This window comes from Oncorhynchus kisutch, linkage group LG16, assembly GCF_002021735.2.
Source record: "Oncorhynchus kisutch isolate 150728-3 linkage group LG16, Okis_V2, whole genome shotgun sequence".
In the NCBI taxonomy this organism is placed as follows: domain Eukaryota; kingdom Metazoa; phylum Chordata; class Actinopteri; order Salmoniformes; family Salmonidae; genus Oncorhynchus; species Oncorhynchus kisutch.
The window spans coordinates 10,880,987-10,907,844 of record NC_034189.2 but is presented as its reverse complement, the minus strand read 5'-3'; the positions used below and the strand labels follow the sequence as shown (position 1 = coordinate 10,907,844).

General features: G+C 44.0%; 1 protein-coding gene across 1 annotated transcript in view; it reads left to right on the top strand.

Moving 5' to 3' along the window:
• Positions 1-3,735, top strand: part of LOC109881685 (5-hydroxytryptamine receptor 2C) — a 281,372-nt gene extending 277,637 nt beyond the window's left edge. The window contains exon 9 of the mRNA XM_031791781.1: positions 67-3,735. Within this exon, the coding sequence (XP_031647641.1) occupies positions 67-636 (570 nt within the window). The 3' untranslated portion in view covers positions 637-3,735. The remainder of the gene's footprint in view (positions 1-66) is intronic.
• Positions 3,736-26,858: the final 23,123 nt, after the last annotated feature.

Genomic DNA, 26,858 nt, shown 5'->3' with positions numbered 1-26,858 from the left:
GTGTGGTCTCTGTTCTCCAATCTACTCTGTTCTAGTGTGGTCCATGTTCTCTGTTCTGTGTTGTAGGTGCTGGGGATCGTGTTCTTCCTGTTTCTGATCATGTGGTGCCCCTTCTTCATCACCAATGTCACTTACGTCCTCTGTCAGGGTTCCTGCAACGAGCCTTTATTGGCTGAGCTCCTCAACGTTTTTGTGTGGGTGGGATACATCTCCTCTGGAGTCAACCCATTGGTCTATACGTTGTTTAACAAGACATACAGAAGGGCCTTTTCCAGCTATATACGTTGTCAGTATAACACAGGGCCGATGGCAGGGGTTAGTAGTAAATCGCTAGCTGTTCCCACCATCCAGTGTCCATCTCATGCGGTCACGCCCATATTTGGACATCATGGAGGGAATGGGAAGAAGGGAAGTGTGGACCGGAATAGCAACTGTCGGAATGGTGGTGGAGGGGGCGGGGCCGACGGTAACGGGATGATCAAAGGGGTGGAGCCTGACGATCCTACAGATGACGGGATGAGGATGGATATGGAATGCCCCGGGATGATGTCGGAATTGGAACCCAGAATGTCGGAGCTGAAGCTATCTGTCGACAGCTTCTGCCATGCTCACTTGGAGCGCACCAGCAGCGTCTGATTGGTTGATTGGATAATTGGATTACGCCAGCTCTGCGGCTCATTGGCTGATGATGAACGGGCGGACTTGAAGTAATGTGAGGGAGGGAAGGACTGTAGTGGGCATGTGTCAAATAACACCCTATTCACTGTGTAGGGCACTACCCTGAACAAAACTCCCTATTCAGGCAGCTCTCTGTAGGGCTATGGTCAACACTAGTGCATTACATGGGGAATAGGGTCACATTTGAGACACAGTCACAGTGGGTGGTGTGGACACTTCTGGAAGAATGTATCATGGAAGGACTTACCTTGATTCTTAACCCTTGACCTGGGTGTCATGGACTTGTACAATTTAGAACCCCACAGAAGGAGAAGGAGAAGAAGGAGGAGACGAAGGAGGAGGAAGAGAAGAAGGAGGAGGAGAAGGAGGAGAAGAAGGAGATGGAGAAGAAGAAGGAGGAGGAGAAGGAGAAAGAGGAGGAGAAGGAGAAAGGAGGAGAAGGAGATGAATGAGGAGGAGGAGAAGGAGATGAATGATGAGAAGGAGGAGGAAGAGAAGGAGATGAAGGAGGAAGAGAAGGAGATGAAGGAGGAAGAGAAGGAGATGAAGGAGGAGGAGAAGGAGATGAAGGAGGAGAAGGAGATGGAGATGATGGAGGAGGAGGAGGAGGAGGAGATAAAGACATGATTCAAGGCTGAACAGAGAGAAACTCGAGACTTCATAGTGTATGTCCCGAATGGCACCCTAATCCCTACACAGTGCACTACGTTTGATCCACTACATAGGGAATAGGGTTCCATGTCAGACGCTGCCATAGTCAAATGCAGTCTAACTTATTGTGTAATGGATCTTAGTAACAATTCAGCACCATGGACACGACATAACAATACAACAGGTCTGAATGGAGCTTTTTCCAGTGTGTATAAAACAAGTCTATAATGGTTACTAGGGAGACTGGTAATGATGACTGGAGAAAGGAAACTATAGCCCCAATGACCGTCACAGTGCCACCTTGTGGTGAGACAGGGGGTAGCACCAAGAACCCACCTCATTAAAATGAGTAGACTGTGTAGGTAGAAGTCAATGGCCCTGACCACTGATACAGGGTCAAATTATTGGGAGTTGGGTAACCTGATCCCAGATCTGAGGTTAGGATTGACTTATTTGAATGCTTACATGAGGGTGGATGAAGGGGTTGGAAACACTGGTCTCAGTACAATGGATCTCTCTCACACATCATAATGTATTACCTCATACTGATGGCCACGGCAGGCAGTCCTTGAGAAGACGGATCAAACCCAGTCCAGTTAAGGATGATCAGCACTCATACTCTGAGAGGCTTTCTGAATACAGGTCTCAGAGGGATTGTTTTGGTCCCTCACCGCCAGCCTAACTCCAGGCCTTGACCAGAACATAACCCCAACACTGCCATTTGCACAACCATACAGATGCAGGATCTTAATTTGAGCACTCTTTTGTTGCCGATCATTTTCCTGCTCAAGGTTTAAAAAATGCTTCTAAAGTTTGTAATGTCCACTTTAAAATATCCAGATTTGATTTGCCCTAACAAAAAAATGATTGACTCTTACAAAAAAAAATCCATTAATTATAATCCATATAATAATTCACATTTGCTATTGCTGCAGTATTATTTTCCTACTCTGTCAAACTGGCTCAAATTAAGATCCTACATGTGTAGCTGTGATCACAACTCAACTATAAGCATAGGCTATAACCCTATCATAGAGCAAACCTCACCATAACCCAATCTACATTATATGAGTAACCCTATGGGCCTATATAACCCACATAGACCCTGAAAGTTATCCCTACAACTCATACTCAACGCTGCCACAACCACAACCAAAACACCAGAGCACCTGACTGAATGTACTACCTATGACAACCTCTGACCCCTCTACACAGGTCAATTTTTTTTATTTTAACACACTTTGGTTACGTCTCAGATGGCACCCTATTCCCTATATAGTGCACTACTTTTCACCAGGGACCATAGGGCTCTGATAAAAGTAGTGCCCCATGTAGGGAATAGGGTGCCATTTAAGATGCACACTGTCTAGCTCCTAAGTAAGGAAGATGGAACAGTAGGCCTGACCGATCACTAGGAACGTTGGAGCTTTTTCCAGACAAAAGACAGAGGTCAATAGGACTACAGGCCCTTTGCCACATTTGACAAGAAGTTGAACAAAAAAAACGAAACTAAAACTAATGAAGAGGAGTGCCGAGAGAAAACCCCCCCTGAAAGAATCGGGTTTTGGTTTGATCCGAAATCAGTTTGCGAAACCAGTTTGCTTAAACAATGTATTTTAAGCTGTGTATGTGATCCGTAACCGTGTGTGTAGGATAGAGCTCTGGTCCAGGGCATTAGAGCTTCCTCTTCTCAGCGTTGCCAAACTAACGCTGCGCTCATGAAATCTCTCAAATTCGTAACTAAGGGCATACGACTGGGAAAAATCCAGTTTGAACGGCCCTCTAACTGGTAATTACTAGTGGGAAATATTTTTTTTAATCCACTTGAACGGCCGTCCAACTGTTATTACAAGTGGGAAACTCATCCATCATCCCTGAGCTACGACTTCTCCCACATGCTGACCTCTGACGTCACCTACTAAGGAAATTACCTAAATAACAGCATTTTCAGCAGCTAAATGCAATAACAAAGCATCATTTAATTTAACTAATTAAAAAAAATGTCTTGATATGTTTGTTGAACATTGTAATTTGTTGACGAGCATGATGGCTGTACTTTTAGTCTACGGTTGATACAACTTGTTTGCCATTAGCCGATTGGCTAATAACTAGCTCAAAGCATGTGAACGCACACTACTGGTTGCTCCCAGTTTACAAGTTGTGTTTTCAGAGTTTACCCCTTGTTATGAAACCAGCATAATGCCCCGGGCCAGAGTTAGAGATCTTTTATGTGTCAACCCCTTACGTTACAGTCAAATCAATCGCCATTTTTTATACCATTTACTTGTGAATATCCGTCAATGACACCTCTCATGTTTTTACTACTTTAGTCATCCACACGACAATGTTTTTTATTTCATTTCTGTGTGATGCTGCTATTTATTTATTATTAAAATATCATTCTAATGTGTGCATAAAGTCTCCCTTCAGCTTGATGGATGGATGGATGGAGGGAGGGAGGGAGGGAGGGAGGGAGGGAGGGATGGGGGAGGGAGGGGGGGAGGGAGGGAGGGATGGGGGGGAGGGAGGGAGGGATGGGGGAGGGAGGGGGGGATGGGGGAGGGAGGGGGGGAGGGAGGGGGGGATGGAGGGAGGGAGGGAGGGATGGGGGGGAGGGAGGGAGGGAGGGAGGGAGGGAGGGAGGGGGGGAGGGAGGGATGGGGGAGGGAGGGAGGGAGGGGGGGATGGAGGGAGGGATGGGGGAGGGAGGGGGGGATGGAGGGAGGGATGGGGGGGAGGGAGGGAGGGATGGGGGGAGGGAGGGAGGGATGGGGGGAGGGAGGGAGGGAGATACTCTGAGGAAGATACTCTGAGGACTGCTGTTAGTTTGTCAAATTTTAATATATGGTAATTTTGTATGTCCAAATATGAATATTCAATTACATTGAAATTAATGGGTTTTCAGGTGGTGTATAGTGCAATGTCCCTGAAAATGGTTCTCTTACATTTTAAGTGATCCAGGTTCTTCCACCATGTTTCCCACATGTTCAGAATACACTTTTAGATAATGTATGACAAATTGCGGGTATTATCATGACAAATTATGGGTGATATTTTATAGACCACCATAAGTCTGAATATTGATTAATTGACCCCAATGGGTCATGAAATGTAGTTTAACCAATTAATGTTGCCTAATATGGTGTGTTGTCAACAATTCAATCATATTTTTCACCAAAATAAGTATTTTTCTAAAATAATAAATGTACTCTATTTTTAGTGCACCATACTTTTTACTGACATATCAACTGCCTGGTTGGGCACATTATTTAAAAAAGTATTGCTTTTTAGCCTTTTTAACAAAACAATCTGTGACTAGTTTTCTGACAGCCGTCTGAGTGGGCAAAGTTAGAGTGCCACAACACTGAACTACAGCAACCCAAAAGGATCAAATTATGTGAATTCATGCAGGAGGGCTGGGGAAGTTGAACTGAATATTTTTTTCATATCCACTTCTAAATCCATTGTCTAACCGGCTGCTCTACCAGACGGTTGAGAATAGGGTTAAATTACAGCATAGTTATAGGCCATATGTATGCTATTATAAAGTTGTTTGTCTAGTTATTGAGTGAAAGCCTCCCGTTTAAAGTATTGTTTGATTGATTTCCGGCTATGTGTTGAATGTAAGTCTATGTATTCTGCGTTTGGCTGATTCCCGAACCATGGACAGCGACGCAAAAATGCTCAGGAGATCTGAGCATAAACAACTGTTTGTGGCTTCAAAAATGTGTTAAATGATGGTTATAGACAGGAACGTGCACCGATAGGGCTCAACCAGTGCCCAAGCACTTCTTTGCCCTCCTATGAAAAAGTGTCGTCGCAGCCCGGTGGATGGAAGTAATTGTATTATTTACTTTTAAATGTTATTTTGATTATCTTTTAATTATCTGATTTAATTTTAAATGTAACAAATTGCGCATCAAACTAGCTAATTTCACAATCTGTTGAATCTCTGAATTCAACAGAATTCCCACACACCCCACACCCCACCCCAATTGCGCCTCCTCCTTCTCTGGCTGCGGGCGCTGTGCTGGGAGACATGAATACTGGTAGGTGGCTACTTCTGAGTTGCATCTGTCATTCACTGTTAAGTCTTTCACTGTTAAGGATAAAGAATTATACTGCTTCTTAACAACAGTAAAGTCTCACTGTTAAGTATTTCACTGTTAAGTCTTTCACTGTTAAGTCTTTCACTGTTAAGTCATTCACTGTTAAGTCTTTCACTGTTAAGTCTCACTGTTAAGTCTCACTGTTAAGTCATTCACTGTTAAGTCATTCACTTTTAAGTCTTTCACTGTTAAGTCATTCACTGTTAAGTCATTCACTGTTAAGTCTTTAACTGTAAGTCTCACTGTTAAGTCTTTAAGTCTTTCACTGTTAAGTATTTCACTGTTAAGGATAAAGAATTATACTGCTTCTTAACAACAGGCAGATGTCAGCATATGAACAAACTCAAATCAAGTAAGAAATAGTTTGTTTCAACAGCATATCTAACAATTTAAATCATGTATATTAGGAGTCACTAGCATCAGCGTGCTTTACAATGTGTGATGATGGCTGTAGAAAATAAATAGGCGTATACATTTTGACACTTTGGCTACAGAGGCAGTTGGTATGTTATTCATTTTTTGTTATGATTTATTTTTATTTTGAGCACCTTGACGCCTCCTTTGTGATTGCCTGTTCTCAGTATGTAATGTCCCAATGAGTGATTTAAGCACCATGGACAGAGACGGACAGGCACGCGGTAGGTCTGGAAGAAAACAAGTGTTTGTGCAAGTTAACTACAATGCGTCACACAACAACAGTGAGTCTGTTTTCCTACAGAATAAGTTATTAGTGCTTTGATTCAGTATCAGCGTGACAATAGCCTCGGAACTAAGCAGACGTCTCGTGCCATGTATCCTAAACGTCACCAGCACTTCGTTGTCAGAGCCAGGAGAGAGCAGCATCGTTCCAATTCCAATCCTTTACAGTCCAGCCTACCGGTATGTTACAAATATGTGGCAGTAGTACGCCTATGTGAATAAGTAAAGATAGGAACAACGACCTATAGCACCAAGCCGATGCTGAAGCTTATAGAGTCGTATAGATAGGCTGCTGTCTTCAGCCCTACACAGTGAAGCGTGTGCATGCGGCTTGCTCTACATGCTTCCTCCTAAATAAACCTACGGAAGAACACACACATATTTAGCCTATTCCTCATCACTGTACAGTAAAACAAAACAGCGAGAGAGGCAGGGAGCGCGTGAAACATCTTGCTTATTTCGATCGAGGTTATTATAACGTCTAGTCTCGCCGTTTTTTCGGTGAAGCGCATGCGCACTAACATGTCTGGAATCTGCTGCAGCTCGCACTACAGGGCTGAAGGGTCGACGCTGCCTTGGTAACGTAACAACACACCGACTGGGCAAGAGTTGGGGACCCAGATATCCTTACATCAAAGGCTCCTTCCTCCTCATTTCCTCTCCATCCATCCCCCCGTCCCTGTTTCTCCCATCAGCCGAATCTGGGCGGCTGTTCCTTCGCTGTTATGGACCGGTGGATATGAAATCCAGACAGGACAGAAAAATCTACAAAAATAAGAAAGAGAAGCTACATTGGTGAGTTAAATCCCGCTTTGCTTGTCATTTGTAACGGACCCCCGGACCCCCGGCAAATAGTGAGTTTAACGTTAGCAGCAGCAACAACAGGGGAATAGCACGTTGTTATTATGGTCGTCATGCATTAGTAAGCGTGGATGTATCATTCGCTTTGCCATGGAGCAGTAGCACTTCCCGCGAGAAAATGTATACATTTGGTTACAGATTCATCATGCAATGAACTCAAACAAGCATAATCCGAAACCGATTATCGATGGATTGACATGTTCTGTTTCGCCTATTTACACTGAATGATATTTTAATGTAAATCGACAGGAAAGCTCTGTTCGGGTTATCTTCCTATCTAAATTTATGTATTGATCGTGGCTGCCTATATAGATAGATAGCTCTAGGATATTTTTGTAGTATGTGGAATTGACAGTTTGCCTATGCGAAACAACTGGCCATCGTTTTAGCCTAGAACAGACTAGTAATGTAACGGCTGGTTGTGATACAGCCTGGAATCGTACCCGTGTCTGGTGTGACGCCTCTAACGGTGAGATGCAGTGCCTTAGACCACTGCGCCTCTCAGGGAGCCACTCAGGAACTAGGGTTGTGTCCCAAATGGAACCCTATTCACTATATAGTACACTACTTTTAACCAGGAAGCATAGGGCTCTTGTCAAAGTAGAACACTATATAGGGAATAGGATTCCATTTGGGACTTAGACAAGCAGTGACTATCAGTGTTTCACCACCCACTGAGCACAGACATCAATACAACTTCTATTCCATGTTGGTTCAATGTAATTTGTGGAAACAACATTGATTGAACCAGTGTGTGCGCAGTTGGCGACTTGGTTCTTGGGTTCAGTCCAATGATATATATAAACCCTGGATTGCTGATGCTAGTATTGACCATTGGGAGGCTTTGAAGACACTGGTTGGCCATATTGGCTCTCCCCAGTTGGAGCAGTCCTCCATGCATTACAGTGTAGTCATTTAGCAGATGCTCTCATCCAGAGCTACTTACAGGACCAATTACGGTTAAGTGCCTTGCTCAAGGGCACATTGACAGATTTTTCTCATCAAGTCAGCTCTGGGATTTGAACCAGAAACCTTTTGGTTACTGGCCCAATGCTCTTAACCACTAAGCTACCTACAGTGAAAACAGAATTCTACAATATTTCACTAAAATATGTATATATGGTTTTGTTTTTTTGTAGTGGGGACAGTAACAGTACACTCTGAAAAAATATTCTTTAAGGAAAATGTTTTTCTATATTATTGAATTGTTTTTTGTTTATCTCACATAATATAATTGAACAGTATGCATTAAGGTGTTTGTAATAGAACAAATGTGGCAAAAATGAAGTAGACATTAAAAATAAAAAACTTTTTACAATGGAGGAGGAGTACCAAGATGGCTGCATGGTGGCTTCAATGCAATGCCCCTGGGTTTATCTAGGGTTTATATACTGTACATCATTGGTTTAGTCTGGTGTAACAGATTATTCTTGCTAGTGTCAGGCCCATAGACAATGAGTCAACAACCATTTACCGGTCACTACTACTGCTGCGCTGTCGAAGTCAAGTTTTCACAATAGTGTCAAACTTTCTGTTGTAGTATGATGTTTTCTGTGCTGTACGTTGTAATTTCCTTTTCCATGTTGTTATTGTGTTGCCAGTGTATTGAAATATTTGGCTTAGAGTTTGGTTGGTTGCTTCTCTTGAAAAAACTTTGAATAACCTTTTTCAAGATCTTGTATATTATGTGTGTAAATTAATGCCATGTTGTTATTTTATTATTACAGGTTAGTTACAATATACTTTGCTTGAGTGAAAGGACATTCAAACTGCTTGATATTATCTCAGTCGTTTTGTAGGCTGCCGAGACGGCACTTAAACTTGACTTGGAGCTTAAAGATCTGGATTAGTGGATAGTTCAGTAAGTACAAGAGGTTGAAAATATGTCTTTGGTTACAGTATTAAACTTGTAACAGTTGAAGACAGTGATCAAACAGTCATGTCATTATTGATTGGAGGAAATTTCTCATTTTAAATGGATGAACTGAATGTTTTATGATGTTAGGCCTTTGTAGAACTGTATACACAGAGAGAGAGGGATGAGACTGAGACAGAGAGAGAGAGAAAGATGAAGAGAGACAGAGGGAGAGAGAGACAGAGGGAGTGGGATGAGAGAGAGAGAGAGACAGAGAGAGAAAGATGAAGAGAGACAGAGGGAGAGAGAGACAGAGAGAGAGAGAGAGACAGAGAAGAGTAGTAGTAGGCAGTCTGAATCCAATCATATTGTATTTGTCACATGCTTTGTAAATAACAGATGTAGGCTAACAGTGAAATGCTTACTTATGTGTCCTTTTCCAACAATACAGAGCTAAAGATTGATATATAAAACATTTAAATAGTGACATGAGGGATAAATACACATTGAATAATAACATAATAACAAAAATAACATGGTTATATCCAGGTTTTGCAGGGGTAGTGGTACGAGGTAGTTGTGGTAGTTACAGTATGTAAAGGTAGGGGTACGAGGTAGTTGTGGTAGTTACAGTATGTGCAGGTAGGGTACGAGGGAGTTGTTGTAGCTACAGTATGTGCAGGTAGGGTACAAGGGAGTTGTGGTAGTTACAGTATGTGTGGGTATTGGTACGAGGTAGTTGTGGTAGTTACAGTATGTGCAGGTAGGGTACGAGGTAGTTGTGGTAGCTACAGTATGTGTAGGTAGGGTACGAGGTAGGTGTGGTAGTTACAGTATGTGTAGGTAGGGGTACGAGGTAGTTGTGGTAGTTACAGTATGTGTAGGTAGGGGTACGAGGTAGTTGTGGTAGTTACAGTATGTGCAGGTAGGGTACGGGGTAGTTGTGGTAGTTACAGTATGTGTAGGTAGGGTACGAGGTAGTTGTGGTAGCTACAGTATGTGTAGGTAGGGTACGAGGTAGTTGTGGTAGTTACAGTATGTGCAGGTAGGGTGCGAGGTAGTTGTGGTAGTTACAGTATGTGCAGGTAGGGTACGAGGTAGTTGTGGTCATTAGAGTATGTGCAGGTAGGGTACAAGGGAGTTGTGGTAGTTACAGTATGTGTAGGTAAGGGTACGAGGTAGTTGTGGTAGTTACAGTATGTGCAGGTAGGGTACGAGGTAGTTGTGGTAGTTACAGTATGTGCAGGTAGGGTACGAGGTAGTTGTGGTCATTAGAGTATGTGCAGGTAGGGTACAAGGGAGTTGTGGTAGTTACAGTATGTGTAGGTAGGGGTACGAGGTAGTTGTGGTAGTTACAGTATGTGCAGGTAGGGTACGAGGTAGTTGTGGTAGTTACAGTAAGTGCAGGTAGGGTACGAGGTAGAAGTGGTAGTTACAGTATGTGCAGGTAGGGTACGAGGTAGTTGTGGTCATTACAGTATGTGCAGGTAGGGTACAAGGGAGTTGTGGTAGTTACAGTATGTGGAGGTAGTGGTACAAGGTAGTTGTGGTAGTTACAGTATGTGCAGGTAGGGTGCGAGGTAGTTGTGGTAGTTACAGTATGTGTGGGTAGGGGTACGAGGTAGTTGTGGTAGTTACAGTATGTGCAGGTAGGGGTACGAGATAGTTGTGGTAGTTACAGTATGTCTAGGTAGGGTACGAGGTAGTTGTGGTAGTTACAGTATGTGAAGGTAGGGTGCGAGGTAGTTGTGGTAGTTACAGTATGTGTGGGTAGGGGTACGAGGTAGTTGTGGTAGTTACAGTATGTGTAGGTAGGGTACGAGATAGTTGTGGTCATTACAGTATGTGTAGGTAGGGTATGAGGTAGTTGTCGTCATTACAGTATGTGTAGGTAGGGTACGAGGTAGTTGTCGTCATTACAGTATGTGTAGGTAGGGTACAAGGTAGCAGCCATCATATGGCTGATCTAGGATCATTTTACCCACTTCCTACACTAAGTAATTATTATGGAGAGAAACCCAAACCGTACATGACTCTTTATGGTGCACATCTGACCCACTATCCTCAAAGTGTCTTAAGGTGAGAGTGCTGGTCTAGGATCAGTTTAGCCTTTTAGATAATAATGACTGGGTAGTGACGAGACTGTGTAGTGGGTAGTGTGTAGTGAGGAGACTGGGTAGTGTGTAGTGAGGAGACTGGGTAGTGTGTAGTGAGGAGACTGGGTAGTGTATAGTAAGGAGACTGGGTAGTGTGTAGTGAGGAGACTGGGTAATGTATAGTAAGGAGACTGGGTAGTGTGTAGTGAGGAGACTGGGTAATGTATAGTAAGGAGACTGGGTAGTGTGTAGTGAGGAGACTGGGTAGTGTGTAGTGAGGAGACTGGGTAATGTGTAGTGAGGAGACTGGGTAGTGTGTAGTGTGTAGTGAGGAGACTGGGTAGTGTGTAGTGAGGAGACTGGGTAGTGTATAGTAAGGAGACTGGGTAGTGTGTAGTGAGGAGACTGGGTAGTGTGTAGTGAGGAGACTGGGTAGTGTATAGTAAGGAGACTGGGTAGTGTATAGTAAGGAGACTGGGTAGTGTGTAGTGAGGAGACTGGGTAGTGTGTCGTGAGGAGACTGGGTAGTGTATAGTAAGGAGACTGGGTAGTGTGTAGTGAGGAGACTGGGTAGTGTGTAGTGTGTAGTGAGGAGACTGGGTAGTGTGTAGTGAGGAGACTGGGTAGTGTGTGTGAGGGGACTATAGTGTGTAGTGAGGAGACTGGGTAGTGTGTAGTGAGGAGACTGGGTAGTGTATAGTAAGGAGACTGGGTAGTGTGTAGTGAGGAGACTGGGTAGTGTATAGTAAGGAGACTGGGTAGTGTGTGTGAGGGGACTTGGCTGGGCTGGATGTGATGAGGGGAGGCAGGAGATTTCCTGAGCTCTCACATCTTAACTGGGCTACCTGCTTTCCTGCCTTTCTACCTTCCTTCTCATTGGACTTCTGAGAGAGGCAAACAAATGGACTGTTCGATCCTGTAATGCTTTGCTGCTCATCCTGCTCATCCTGAGAGGTATCAGGGTGCCTTACAGTCTGTGGTGTATCCATCTAGGTCGGAGTTTCATGACTTGTCTCCAAACCTGCTACAACCCCTCAGTCTGCTCCCTAAGCCCTCAGATCTACACCTTTCCCTAGCTACAGTCCCTTGCCTTTGCCACTAGCTCCTACCGCAGTTCTTACCCCTCTTTCTTTCTCTTTCTCTAACCCAGTTCTTGTCCTAGCCCCATTTCCCAGCACTGGGCAAATACCCATGTCCCAGTCCCGTTCCCCAGCCAGGCCTTCACTCTACAGATTGTGCCGATAGACATGGCAGCTCAGTTTCTAGCTCCTAAGCAACTTAAAGCAACTAAGAACGGTTGGATATCAGAGTGGCGGAAACTCACCAGCATTTCGATTAGAAATAAGACATTGCTGAATTGGATCCTTTGTTCGTACCCCCCAAGGGGATTGAATTTATTCCAGAGGCTGCTCCAAGAGGCCATCGGCAGAGAAGAGGTATTCAGAGTGTACTCAGGAGTCAGACTAAAAGTCCACTCTGAATAACTCTTCTCCGCCATCCACCCCTAGTGTATTACTCACTAATGTTCAGTCCCTGGATGATAAAGTAGATGAGCTCAGGGCGAGGATCTCCTTCCAGAGAGACATCAGGGACTGTAACATACTCTGTTTCACGGAATCATGGTTCTCTCCGGATATACTGTCCCCGTCCATTCGGCCAGCTGGGTTCTCAGTACATTGTGCAGACAGGAATAAAGAACTCTCTGGGAAGGAGAAAGGCGGAGGTGTATATTTCATTATTAACTAATTATGGCGTACAGGAACTCAAGTCCTTTTGTTCAACTGACCTAGAATACCTCACAATCAAATGCTGACCACATTACCTCCCTAGAGAATTCGCTTTGGTTATTGTCACAGCCGTGCATATTCCCGTTCAAGGCGATACCACGATGTCTCTCAAGGAACTATACTGAACATTGTGCAAACTAGAAACCGCATACCCTGAGGCTGCATTTATTGTACCTGGAGACTTTAACAAAGTAAATCTGAGGAATACTCTACCAAAGTTCTATCAACACATTACCTGTAGTACTCGCGTTTCAAAACTCTCGACCATTGTTACCCGCCCTTCCGGGATGGTTACAAGGCCCTCCCCTGCGCCCCCTTCGGCAAACAGATCATGACTCCATCTGCTCCTCCCTTCCTATAGGCAGAAATTCAAAACAGGAAGTACCTGTGCTAAGGTCTAGTCAGCGCTGGTCTGACCAATCGGAATCAATGCCCACCACTGTTCCTGTACCCAAGAAAGCGACGGTAACTGAACTAAATGACCATCGCCCCGTAGGACTGACTTCTGTCATCATGAAGTGCTTTGAGAGGCTACTTAAGGATCATATAACATCCACCTTAGCCGACACCCTAGACCCACTTCAATTTGTATACCGCCACAATAGATCCACAGACGATGCAATCTCCATCGCACTAAACACTGCTCTCTCCCATCTGGACAAGAGGAATACCTATGTACTAATGCTGTTTGTATTTATTATGGATCATCCAGCAAACTTAAAGCAGTTGTACATTTTTTCAAACATTACAATATATTCATATACAGATTTCACAACATATTATGTGTGTGCTCTCAGGCCCCTACTCTACTACCGCATATCTACAACACAAAATTAATTTGTACGTTATTGTGTGTTTGTAGGCATGTGTCTGTGCCTATGTTGGTATTGCTTCACAGTTTTTTTATCCGTTTTTTTAAATCGAATTTTACTTCTTGCCTGAGTTACTTGATGTGGAATAGAGTTCAATGTAGTCAAGGCTCTACGTAGAACTGTGCGACTCCCATAGTCTGTTCTGGACTTGGGGATTGTGATGAGACCTCTGGTGGCATGTCTTGTGGGGTATGCATGGGTGTCCAAGCTGTGTGCCAGTAGTTCAGATAGCTCGGTGCATACAACATATCAATACCTCTCACAAATGAAGTCAATCTCTCCTCCACTTTGAGATTGACATGCATATTATTCATGTTAGCTCAGTGTCCATCCAAGGGCCAGCCGTGCTGCCCTGTTCTGAGCCAATTGTAATTTTCCTAAGTCCCTCTTCGTGGCATCTGACCACATGACTGGACAGTAGTCCAGGTGTGACAAAACTAGGGCCTGTAGGACTCAAAAAGCCAATGGCATGACATTAGTAAAGATTGAAAAACGTAAAGAGCCTCAGGAATTCCTGATTCTACCTGTATTTTTTGTATTTTTTGGGGAGAGGCTTCCATTAAAGAACACCCTCTGTGTTCTGTTAGACAGGTAACTCTTTATCCACATTATAACAGGGGGTGTAAAGCCATAACACATACGTTTTTCCAGCAGTAGACTATGATCGACAATGTCAAAAGCCGCACTGAAGTCTAACAAAACAGCCCCCACAATATTTTTTATCAACAATTTCTCTCAGCCAATCATCAGTCATTTTTGTAACTGCTGTGCTTGCTGAATGTCCTTATAAGTGTGCTGAAAGTCTGTTGTCAATTTATTCACTGTAAAATAGCATTTTATCTTGTCACGAACGTCGTCTTGAAACTGACCGGACCAAGGTGCAGCGTGGTAGACGTAAATGTTTCTTTATTATAAATGACGCCAACAAAACAAGAAACAACAAAAACGAACGTGAATCTTACTAGGGCTATACAGGCCACTAACAAAGACACCAACCCACAAATGAGAAAAGGAAAAAAGGCTGCCTAAATATGATTCCCAATCAGAGACAACGATAGACAGCTGTCCCTGATTGAGAACCATACCCGGCCAAAAACAAAGAACCAGAAAGCATAGACTTTCCCACCCGAGACACACCCTGACCAAACAAACATAGAGAATATAAGGATCTCTACGGTCAGGGCGTGACATATCTGGTCAAACACTATTTTTTCCAAAAGTTTACAAAGGGTTGGTAACAGGCTGATTGGTCAGCTATTTGAGCCAGTAAAGAAGGTTTTACTATCTTTAGGTAAGGGAATAACTTTTGCTTCCCTCCAAGCCTGAGAGCACTCACTTTCTAGCAGGCTTAGATTGAAGATATGGCAAATATGAGTGGCAATATCATCCGCTATTATGCTCAGTCATTTTCCATCCAAGTTGTCAGACCCCGGTGGCTTGTCATTGTTGATAGACAACAATCATCTTTTCACCTCTTCCACACTTACTTTACGGAATTCAAAATTACAATGCTTCTCTTTCATTATTTGGTCAGTTATACTTGTGATGTGTAGTATCAGCGTTTGTTGCTGGCATGTCATACCTAAGTTTGTTAATCTTGCCAATGAAAAAAGCATTAAAGTAGTTGACAATATCAGTGGGCTGTGTGATGAATGAGCCATCTGATTCAATGAATGATGGAGCGGAGTTTGCCTTTTTTGCCCAAAATTTCATTTAAGGTGCTCCAAAGCATTTTAGTTTAATTATTTATGTCATTTATCTTTGTTTCATAGTGTAGTTTGAATACAGCTTATTGACTACAGCTCAGCATTCAACACCATAGTACCATCCGAGCTCATCATTATGCTCACGCCCTGGGTCTGAGCTCCGCCCTGTGTAACTACATTTGTGGGTTTTCAAGCATGAACTTCTCGTTTCAAGTGCTGCCACAACATCTCAATTGGGATTAGTTCTGGACTTTGACTAGGCCATCCCAAAACTTCAGATGTGTTGCCTTTTAGCCATTTTTATGTAGAACTGATTTTCTGTTTTGGTGCATGACCCAGCTAAGCTTCAGCCTCAGCTCACAGACAGATGGAATGTGGAATGCCGTGTTTGGTTTTTGCCAGGAATACTGGGACCCATGTCATCCAAAAAGTTGGACTGAAGTTTGCCAAAAAAGCACATAGATGATCATCAAGTATCTATGAAGAATGTTTTATGGACAGATGAGTCAAAAGTTACAACTTTTTTGGACGACATGGGTTCCACTATGCCTGGCGAAAACCAAACACTATTGTGTTATTTGTAAACTCAGGTTCCCTTTATCTAATATTAGGATTTGGTTGAAGATCTGATAACATTCAGTCTCGGAAAATATGCAAAGAAAATCAGATAGAGGGCAAATACTTTTCACTGTAGATATTTATACTCCGGACTCCTACATTGCTTGTCCAAATATTTATTTTACTTTTAGGTTTGTGTATAGTGTTAGATATTACTGCACAGTTGGAGCTAGGAACACAAGCATTTCGCTTACACCCACAATAACATCTGCTAAACAACATTTGATTTGAGTATAGGCTCATACCCATCTCTGTAACCCAGAGAGCTCCGTGCTGTGTGAGCGGAAAGAATGCCAGCCCAGTGTGTATGGATGACTTGTTGCGATTGTGCTGAGGGCAACACATTTATTTGTCTCTGACAAACGGGGTCAGAGAGGGAGGGGGAGTTCACACACAAAGCACACTGGCATACTATCTCTCTCTCTCTCTCTCTCTCTCTCTCTCTCTCTCTCTCTCTCTCTCTCTCTCTCTCTCTCTCTCTCTCTCTCTCTCTCAATTAAATTAAATTCAATGGGCTTTATTGGCATGGGAAACGTGTTAACATTGCCAAAGCAAGTGAGGTAGATAATATACAAAAGTGAAATAAACAATACAAATTAACAGTAAACATTACACATACAGAAGTTTCAAAACAATAAAGACATTACAAATGTCATATTATATATATATATACAGTGTTGTAATGATGTACAAATGGTTAAAGTACAAAAGGGAAAATAAATGAGCATAAATATGGGTTGTATTTACAATGGTGTTTGTTCTTCACTGGTTGACCTTTTCTTGTGGCAACAGATCATAAATCTTGCTGCTGTGATGGCACACTGGTAATTACACTGGTAATTATCAAAAATTGGGTTTGTTTTCGAATTCTTTGTGGATCTGTGTAATCTGAGGGAAATATGTGTCTCTAATATGGTCATACATTTGGCAGGAGGTTAGGAAGTGCAGCTCAGTTTCCACCTCATTTTGTGGGCAGTGTGCACATAGCCTTTCTTCTCTTGATAGCCATGTCTGCATATGGCAGTCTTTCTCAATAGCAAGGCTATGCTCACTGAGTCTGTACATGGTCAAAGCTTTCCTTAAGTTTGTGTCAGTCACAGTGGTCAGGTATTCTGCCGCTGTGTACTCTCTGTTTAGGGCCAAATAGAATTCTAGTTTGCTCAGTTTTTTTGTTAATGCTTTCCAATGTGTCAAGTAATTATCCTTTGGTTATCTCATGATTTGGTTGGGTCTACTTGTGCTGCTGTCCTGGGGCTCTGTAGGATGTGTTTGTGTTTGTGAACAGAGCCCCAGGACCAGCTTGCTTAGGGGACTCTTCTCCAGGTTCATCTCTCTGTAGGTGATGGCTTTGTTGTGGAAGGTTTGGGAATCGCTTCCTTTTAGGTGGTTATAGATTTTAACGGCTCTTTTCTGGATTTTGATAATTAGAGGGTATCGGCCTAATTCTGCTCTGCATGCATTAGTTGGTGTTCTACGTTGTACACAGGGGATATTTTTTCAGAATTCTGCATGCAGTCTCAATTTGTTTAGTTTTTTGTCCCATTTTGTGAATTCTTGATTGGTCAGCGGACCTCACAACCATAAAGGGCAACGGGTTCTATAACTGAATCAAGTATTTTTAGCCATGTTGTCACGTTCGGCGTAAAGATCGAGGTGCAGCGTGGTTCTCTTATAATGAATGAAACACTTAACAAAACCAACAAATGAACCGTGAAGCTATACAGACAGGCAACTAAACATCGTCAAGATCCGACAAAACAAATGAGGAAAATGGCTACCTAAATATGATCCCCAATCAGAGACAACAATAAACAGCTGTCTCCGATTGGGAACCATATCAGGCCAACATAGACATACAAAAACCCTAGACATACAAAAACTAGAGTACCCACCCTAGTCACACCCTGACCTAACCAAAATATATAGAAAAACAGAGATATCTAAGGTCAGGGCGTGACACATATCCTAATTGGTATGTCAAATTTGATGTTCATTTTGATGGTATAGAATGCCCTTCTTGCTTTGTCTCTCAGATTATTCACAGCTTTGTGGAAGTTACCTGTGGCGCTGATGTTTAGGCCGAGTCTAGATGAAATTAGTATTTGTGGTCCTGGCAACTGGACCTTTTTTGGAACACCATTATTTTGGTCTTACTGAGATTTACTGACAGGGCCCAGATCTGACAGAATCTGTGCAGAAGATCTAGGTGCTGCTGTAGGCCCTCCTTAGTTGGGAACAGAATCTCCAGTTCATCAGCAAACAGTAGACATTTGACTTCCCATTCTAGTAGGGTGAGTCCGGGTGCTGCAGACTGTTCTGTTTCCCAATTAGTTTGTTTATACACTACATGACCAAAAGTATGTGAACACGTGCTCGTCAAACATCTACTTCCAAATCATGGGCATTCATATGGAGTTGGTCCCGCCTTTGTTGCTATAACAGCCTCCACTCTTCTGGGAAGGCATTCCACTAGATGCTGTAGGGATTTGCTTCCATTCAGCCACAAGAGCATTAGTGAAGTCGGGCACTGATGTTGGGCGATTAGGCCTGGCTCGCAGTCGGCATTCCAATTCCTCCCAAAGGTGTTCGATTGGGTTTAGGTGCACAGGGCTCTGTGCAGGACAGTCAAGTTCTTCCACATCAATCTCGACAAACCTTTGTGTATGGACCTCGCATTATGCACGGGGGCATTGTTATTCTGAAACAGGAAAGGACCTTCCCCAAATTGATGCCATAAAGTTGGAAGCACGTCATCGACTAGAATGTCATTGTATGCTGTAGTGTTAAGATTTCCCTTCACTAGAACTAAGGGGCCCGAACCATGAAAAACATTCCTCCTCCACCAAACTTGATAGTTGGCACTATGCATTGGGACAGGTAGAGTTCTCCTGGCATCCACCAAACCCAAATTAGTTTGTCGGATTTGCGTGATTCATAACTCGAGAGAATGCGTTTCCACTGCTCCAGAGTCCAATGGCGGCGAGCTTTACAGCACTCCAGGCGACGCTTGGCATTGCGTATGGTGATTTGGGGCTTGCTGCTCGGTCATGGAAACCCATTTCATGAAGCGGCAGTTTGGAACTCCGTAGTGAGTGTTGCAACCGATGACAGACGATTTTTGTGCGCTACGCGCTTCAGCACTCAGCGGTCCCGTTCTGTGAGCTTGTGTGGACTACCAATTCGCGGCCGAGCTGTTGTTGCTCATAGACATTTCCACTTCACAACAACAGCACTTACAGTTGACCATGGCAGCTCTAGCAAGGCAGATATTTGACAAACTGACTAGTTGTGAAGGTGACATCCTATGACGGTGCCACGTTGAAAGTCGCTGAGCTCTTCAGTAAGGCCATTCTAATGCCAATGTTTGTCGATGGAGATTGCCAGGCTGTGTGCCCGATGTTATACACCTGTCAGAAACTGGTGAGGTTTGTTAGTTTGTAGATTAGGGTGTGCAGGGTGAATACGTGGTTGGTCGTACGGACATTACAATTTGACATTTGCTCAGTACATTGTTTTCACTGAGGAAATGTACGAGTCTGCTGTTAATGATAATGCAGAGGATTTTCCTTAGGTTGCTGTTGACGCATATCCCACAGTAGTTATTGGGGTCAAATTTGTCTCCACTTTTGTGGATTGGGGTGATCAGTCCTTGGTTCCAAATATTGGGGAAGATGCCATAGATAACTCTTCGTGTTGTTGTTTGTTTAGTGTTTTCCAATTTTCCCAGAAGTGGTTAGATTCTATGGATTCTTCAATTACATTGTGTTGATTTCTGACCTGCTGTTCCTTCTTTTTCCATAGCGTATTTCTGTATTGTTTTAGTGATTCACTGTAGTGAAGCCTCTGGTTTTCTGTGTCTCTGTTTTTGGTTCAATATGTTTCTCAGTTCCTTTCTTAGGTTTATGCATTCTTCATAAATACCAAATCAAATCACATTTTATTGGTCACATATTCACATGTTATTGTGAGTGTAGTGAAATGCTTGTGCTTCTAGTTCCGACAGTGCAGCAATATTTAACAGTGAATATCTAACAATCACATCTGCTAACGATTTGTCATTGTTCTACTTTTCTTTGGTTGTCTGTTTAAAATGTTTATATTTGAAAGGAAAGCTACAAGGTCAAATATACTGTTTATGCCAAGTTTACACCTTCAACATTACAGTGGTGCGTTCTTAGTCCACTCCTGTACTCCCTGTTCACCCACGACTGCGTGGTCGAACTCCAACACCATCATTACATTTGCTGATGACCCAACAGTGGTAGGCCTGACAACGATGAGACAGCCTACAGGGAGGAGGTCAGAGACCTGGCCGTGTGGTGCCAGGACAACAACCTCTCCTTCAACATGATCAAGACAAAGGAGCTGATCGTGGACTACAGAAAAAGGAGGGCCGAAAAGGCCCCCCATTAACATCAACAGGGCTGCAGTGGAGCACCGAGCACGTCCCCATTCACATCAACAGGACTGCAGTGGAGCCGGTCGAGAGTTTCAACTTCCTTGGTGTCCACATCACCAACGATCTATCATGGTCCAAACACACCAAGACAGTTGTGAAGAGGAGCACGACAACACCTTTCCCCCCTCAGGTGACTGAAAAGATTTGGCATGGGTCCCCAGATCCTCAAAAACTTCTACAGCTGCACCATCGAGAGCATCCTGACCGGTTGCATCATCGCCTGGTATGGCAACAGCTCGGCATCCGGCCATAAGGCGCTACAGAGGGTAATGCCCAGTACATCATTGGGGCCAAGCTTCCTGACATCCAGGACCTATATAATAGGCAGTGGCAGAGGAAGGCCCAAAAAATTGTCAAAGACTTCAGTCACCCAAGACTCAGACTGTTCTCTCTGCTACCGCATGGCAAGCGGTACCGGAGCGCCAAGTCTAGGTCCAAAAGTCTCCTTAACAGCTTCTACCCCCAAGCAGCTTCTACCCCCAAGCAGCTTCTACCCCCAAGCCGTAAGACTGCTGAACAAAGAATTACATTGACCCCCACATTGTTTTGTACACTGCTGCTACTCTCTGTTTATTATCTATACATAGCCACTTCACCCCTACCTACATGTACACTGCTGCTACTCTCTGTTTATTATCTATACATAGTCACTTCACCCCCACCTACATGTACACTGCTGCTACTCTCTGTTTATTATCTATACATAGTCACTTCACCCCTACCTACATGTACACTGCTGCTACTCTCTGTTTATTATCTATACATAGTCACTTCATCCTACCTACATGTACACTGCTGCTACTCTCTGTTTATTATCTATACATAGTCACTTCACCCCTACCTACATGTACACTGCTGCTACTCTCTGTTTATTATCTATACATAGTCACTTCACCCCCACCTACATGTACACTGCTGCTACTCTCTGTTTATTATCTATACATAGTCACTTCACCCTACCTACATGTACACTGCTGCTACTCTCTGTTTATTATCTATACATAGCCACTTCACCCCCACCTACATGTACACTGCTGCTACTCTCTGTTTATTATCTCTGTTTATTATCTATACATAGTCACTTCACCCTACCTACATATTACCTCGACTACCCTGTTTATTATCTATACATAGTCACTTCACCCTACCTACATATTACCATGACTACCCTGTTTATTATCTATACGTAGTCACTTCACCCTACCTACATGTTACCTCGACTACCCTGCACACTGACTCGGTATATAGCCACTTCACCCCACCTACATATTACCTCGACTACCCTGCACACTGACTCGGTATATAGTCACTTCACCCCCACCTACATATTACCTCGACTACACTGCACACTGACTCGGTATAGAGCCACTTCACCCCACCTACATATTACCTCGACTACCCTGCACACTGACTCGGTATATAGCCACTTCACCCCACCTACATATTACCTCGACTACCCTGCACACTGACTCGGTATATAGCCACTTCACCCCCACCTACATATTACCTCGACTACCCTGCACACTGACTCGGTATATAGTCACTTCACCCCTACCTACATATTACCTCGACTACCCTGCACACTGACTCGGTATATAGCCACTTCACCCCACCTACATATTACCTCGACTACCCTGCACACTGACTCTGTATATAGCCACTTCACCCCTACCTACATATTACCTCGACTACCCTGTTTATTATCTATACATAGTCACTTCACCCCTACCTACATATTACCTCGACTACCCTGTTTATTATCTATACATAGTCACTTCACCCCCACCTACATATTACCTCGACCACCCTGCACACTGACTCGGTATATAGCCACTTCACCCCCACCTACATATTACCTCGACTACCCTGTTTATTATCTATACATAGCCACTTCACCCCCACCTACATATTACCTCGAATACCCTGTTTATTATCTATACATAGTCACTTCACCCCTACCTACATATTACCTCGACTACCCTGCACACTGACTCGGTATATAGCCACTTCACCCCACATACATATTACCTCGACTACCCTGCACACTGACTCGGTATATAGCCACTTCACCCCCACCTACATGTTACCATGACTACCCTGCACACTGACTCGGTATATAGCCACTTCACCCCACCTACATATTACCTCGACTACCCTGCACACTGACTCGGTTTATAGCCACTTCACCCCCACCTACATATTACCTCGACTACCCTGCACACTGACTCGGTATATAGCCACTTCACCCCCACCTACATATTACCTCGACTACCCTGCACACTGACTCGGTATATAGTCACTTCACCCCTACCTACATATTACCTCGACTACCCTGCACACTGACTCGGTATATAGCCACTTCACCCCACCTACATATTACCTCGACTACCCTGCACACTGACTCGGTATATAGCCACTTCACCCCTACCTACATATTACCTTGACTACCCTGTTTATCATCTATACATGTCTACCCTGTACACTGACTCGGTATATAGTCACTTCACCCCCACCTACATATTACCTCGACTACCCTGTGTATTATCTATACATAGTCACTTCACCCCTACCTACATATTACCTCGACTACCCTGTTTATTATCTATACATAGTCACTTCACCCCTACCTACATATTACCTCGACCACCCTGCACACTGACTCGGTATATAGCCACTTCACCCCCACCTACATATTACCTCGACTACCCTGTTTATTATCTATACATAGTCACTTCACCCCCACCTACATATTACCTCGACTACCCTGTTTATTATCTATACATAGCCACTTCACCCCCACCTACATATTACCTCGAATACCCTGTTTATTATCTATACATAGTCACTTCACCCCTACCTACATATTACCTTGACTACCCTGTTTATTATCTATACATAGTCATTTCACCCCTACCTACATATTACCTCGACTACCCTGCACACTGACTCGGTATATAGCCACTTCACCCCACCTACATATTACCTCGACTACCCTGCACACTGACTCGGTATATAGCCACTTCACCCCCACCTACATGTTACCATGACTACCCTGCACACTGACTCGGTATATAGCCACTTCACCCCACCTACATATTACCTCGACTACCCTGCACACTGACTCGGTATATAGCCACTTCACCCCACCTACATATTACCTCGACTACCCTGCACACTGACTCAGTATATAGTCACTTCACCCTACCTACATATTACCTCGACCACCCTGCACACTGACTCGGTATATAGCCACTTCACCCCACCTACATGTTACCTCGACTACCCTGCACACTGACTCGGTATATAGTCACTTCACCCTACCTACATGTTACCTCGACTACCCTGCACACTGACTCGGTATATAGTCACTTCACCCTACCTACATATTACCTCGACTACCCTGCACACTGACTCGGTATATAGCCACTTCACCCCACCTACATATTACCTCGACTACCCTGCACACTGACTCGGTATATAGCCACTTCACCCCACCTACATATTACCTCGACTACCCTGCACACTGACTCGGTATATAGCCACTTCACCCCACCTACATATTACCTCGACTACCCTGCACACTGACTCGGTATATAGTCACTTCACCCTACCTACATATTACCTCGACCACCCTGCACACTGACTCGGTATATAGCCACTTCACCCCACCTACATGTTACCTCGACTACCCTGCACACTGACTCGGTATATAGTCACTTCACCCTACCTACATGTTACCTCGACTACCCTGCACACTGACTCGGTATATAGTCACTTCACCCTACCTACATATTACCTCGACTACCCTGCACACTGACTCGGTATATAGCCACTTCACCCCCACCTACATGTTACCATTACTACCCTGCACACTGACTCGGTATATAGCCACTTCACCCCACCTACATATTACCTCGACTACCCTGCACACTGACTCGGTATATAGCCACTTCACCCCACCTACATATTACCTTGACTACCCTGCACACTGCCTCGGTATATAGTCACTACACCCCACCTACATCTTACCTTGACTACCCTGCACACTGCCTCGGTATATATAGTCACTTCACCCCACCTACATGTTACCATGACTACCCTGCACACTGACTCGGTATATATAGTCACTTCACCCCTACCTACATGTTACCATGACTACCCTGCACACTGACTCGGTATATAGCCACTTCACCCTACCTACATGTTACCATGACTACCCTGCACACTGACTCGGTATTTAGTCACTTCACCCTACCTACATATTACCTTGACTACCCTGTTTATTATCTATACATAGTCACTTCACCCTACCTACATATTACCTCGACTACCCTGTTTATTATCTATACGTAGCCACTTCACCCCACCTACATATTACCTCGACTACCCTGCACACTGACTCGGTTTATAGCCACTTCACCCCCACCTACATATTACCTCGACTACCCTGCACACTGACTCGGTATATAGCCACTTCACCCCCACCTACATATTACCTCGACTACCCTGCACACTGACTCGGTATATAGTCACTTCACCCCTACCTACATATTACCTCGACTACCCTGCACACTGACTCGGTATATAGCCACTTCACCCCACCTACATATTACCTCGACTACCCTGTGTATTATCTATACATAGTCACTTCACCCCTACCTACATATTACCTCGACTACCCTGTTTATTATCTATACATAGTCACTTCACCCCTACCTACATATTACCTCGACCACCCTGCACACTGACTCGGTATATAGCCACTTCACCCCCACCTACATATTACCTCGACTACCCTGTTTATTATCTATACATAGTCACTTCACCCCCACCTACATATTACCTCGACTACCCTGTTTATTATCTATACATAGCCACTTCACCCCCACCTACATATTACCTCGAATACCCTGTTTATTATCTATACATAGTCACTTCACCCCTACCTACATATTACCTTGACTACCCTGTTTATTATCTATACATAGTCATTTCACCCCTACCTACATATTACCTCGACTACCCTGCACACTGACTCGGTATATAGCCACTTCACCCCACCTACATATTACCTCGACTACCCTGCACACTGACTCGGTATATAGCCACTTCACCCCCACCTACATGTTACCATGACTACCCTGCACACTGACTCGGTATATAGCCACTTCACCCCACCTACATATTACCTCGACTACCCTGCACACTGACTCGGTATATAGCCACTTCACCCCACCTACATATTACCTCGACTACCCTGCACACTGACTCAGTATATAGTCACTTCACCCTACCTACATATTACCTCGACCACCCTGCACACTGACTCGGTATATAGCCACTTCACCCCACCTACATGTTACCTCGACTACCCTGCACACTGACTCGGTATATAGTCACTTCACCCTACCTACATGTTACCTCGACTACCCTGCACACTGACTCGGTATATAGTCACTTCACCCTACCTACATATTACCTCGACTACCCTGCACACTGACTCGGTATATAGCCACTTCACCCCACCTACATATTACCTCGACTACCCTGCACACTGACTCGGTATATAGCCACTTCACCCCACCTACATATTACCTCGACTACCCTGCACACTGACTCGGTATATAGCCACTTCACCCCACCTACATATTACCTCGACTACCCTGCACACTGACTCGGTATATAGTCACTTCACCCTACCTACATATTACCTCGACCACCCTGCACACTGACTCGGTATATAGCCACTTCACCCCACCTACATGTTACCTCGACTACCCTGCACACTGACTCGGTATATAGTCACTTCACCCTACCTACATGTTACCTCGACTACCCTGCACACTGACTCGGTATATAGTCACTTCACCCTACCTACATATTACCTCGACTACCCTGCACACTGACTCGGTATATAGCCACTTCACCCCCACCTACATGTTACCATTACTACCCTGCACACTGACTCGGTATATAGCCACTTCACCCCACCTACATATTACCTCGACTACCCTGCACACTGACTCGGTATATAGCCACTTCACCCCACCTACATATTACCTTGACTACCCTGCACACTGCCTCGGTATATAGTCACTACACCCCACCTACATCTTACCTTGACTACCCTGCACACTGCCTCGGTATATATAGTCACTTCACCCCACCTACATGTTACCATGACTACCCTGCACACTGACTCGGTATATATAGTCACTTCACCCCTACCTACATGTTACCATGACTACCCTGCACACTGACTCGGTATATAGCCACTTCACCCTACCTACATGTTACCATGACTACCCTGCACACTGACTCGGTATTTAGTCACTTCACCCTACCTACATATTACCTTGACTACCCTGTTTATTATCTATACATAGTCACTTCACCCTACCTACATATTACCTCGACTACCCTGTTTATTATCTATACGTAGCCACTTCACCCCACCTACATATTAC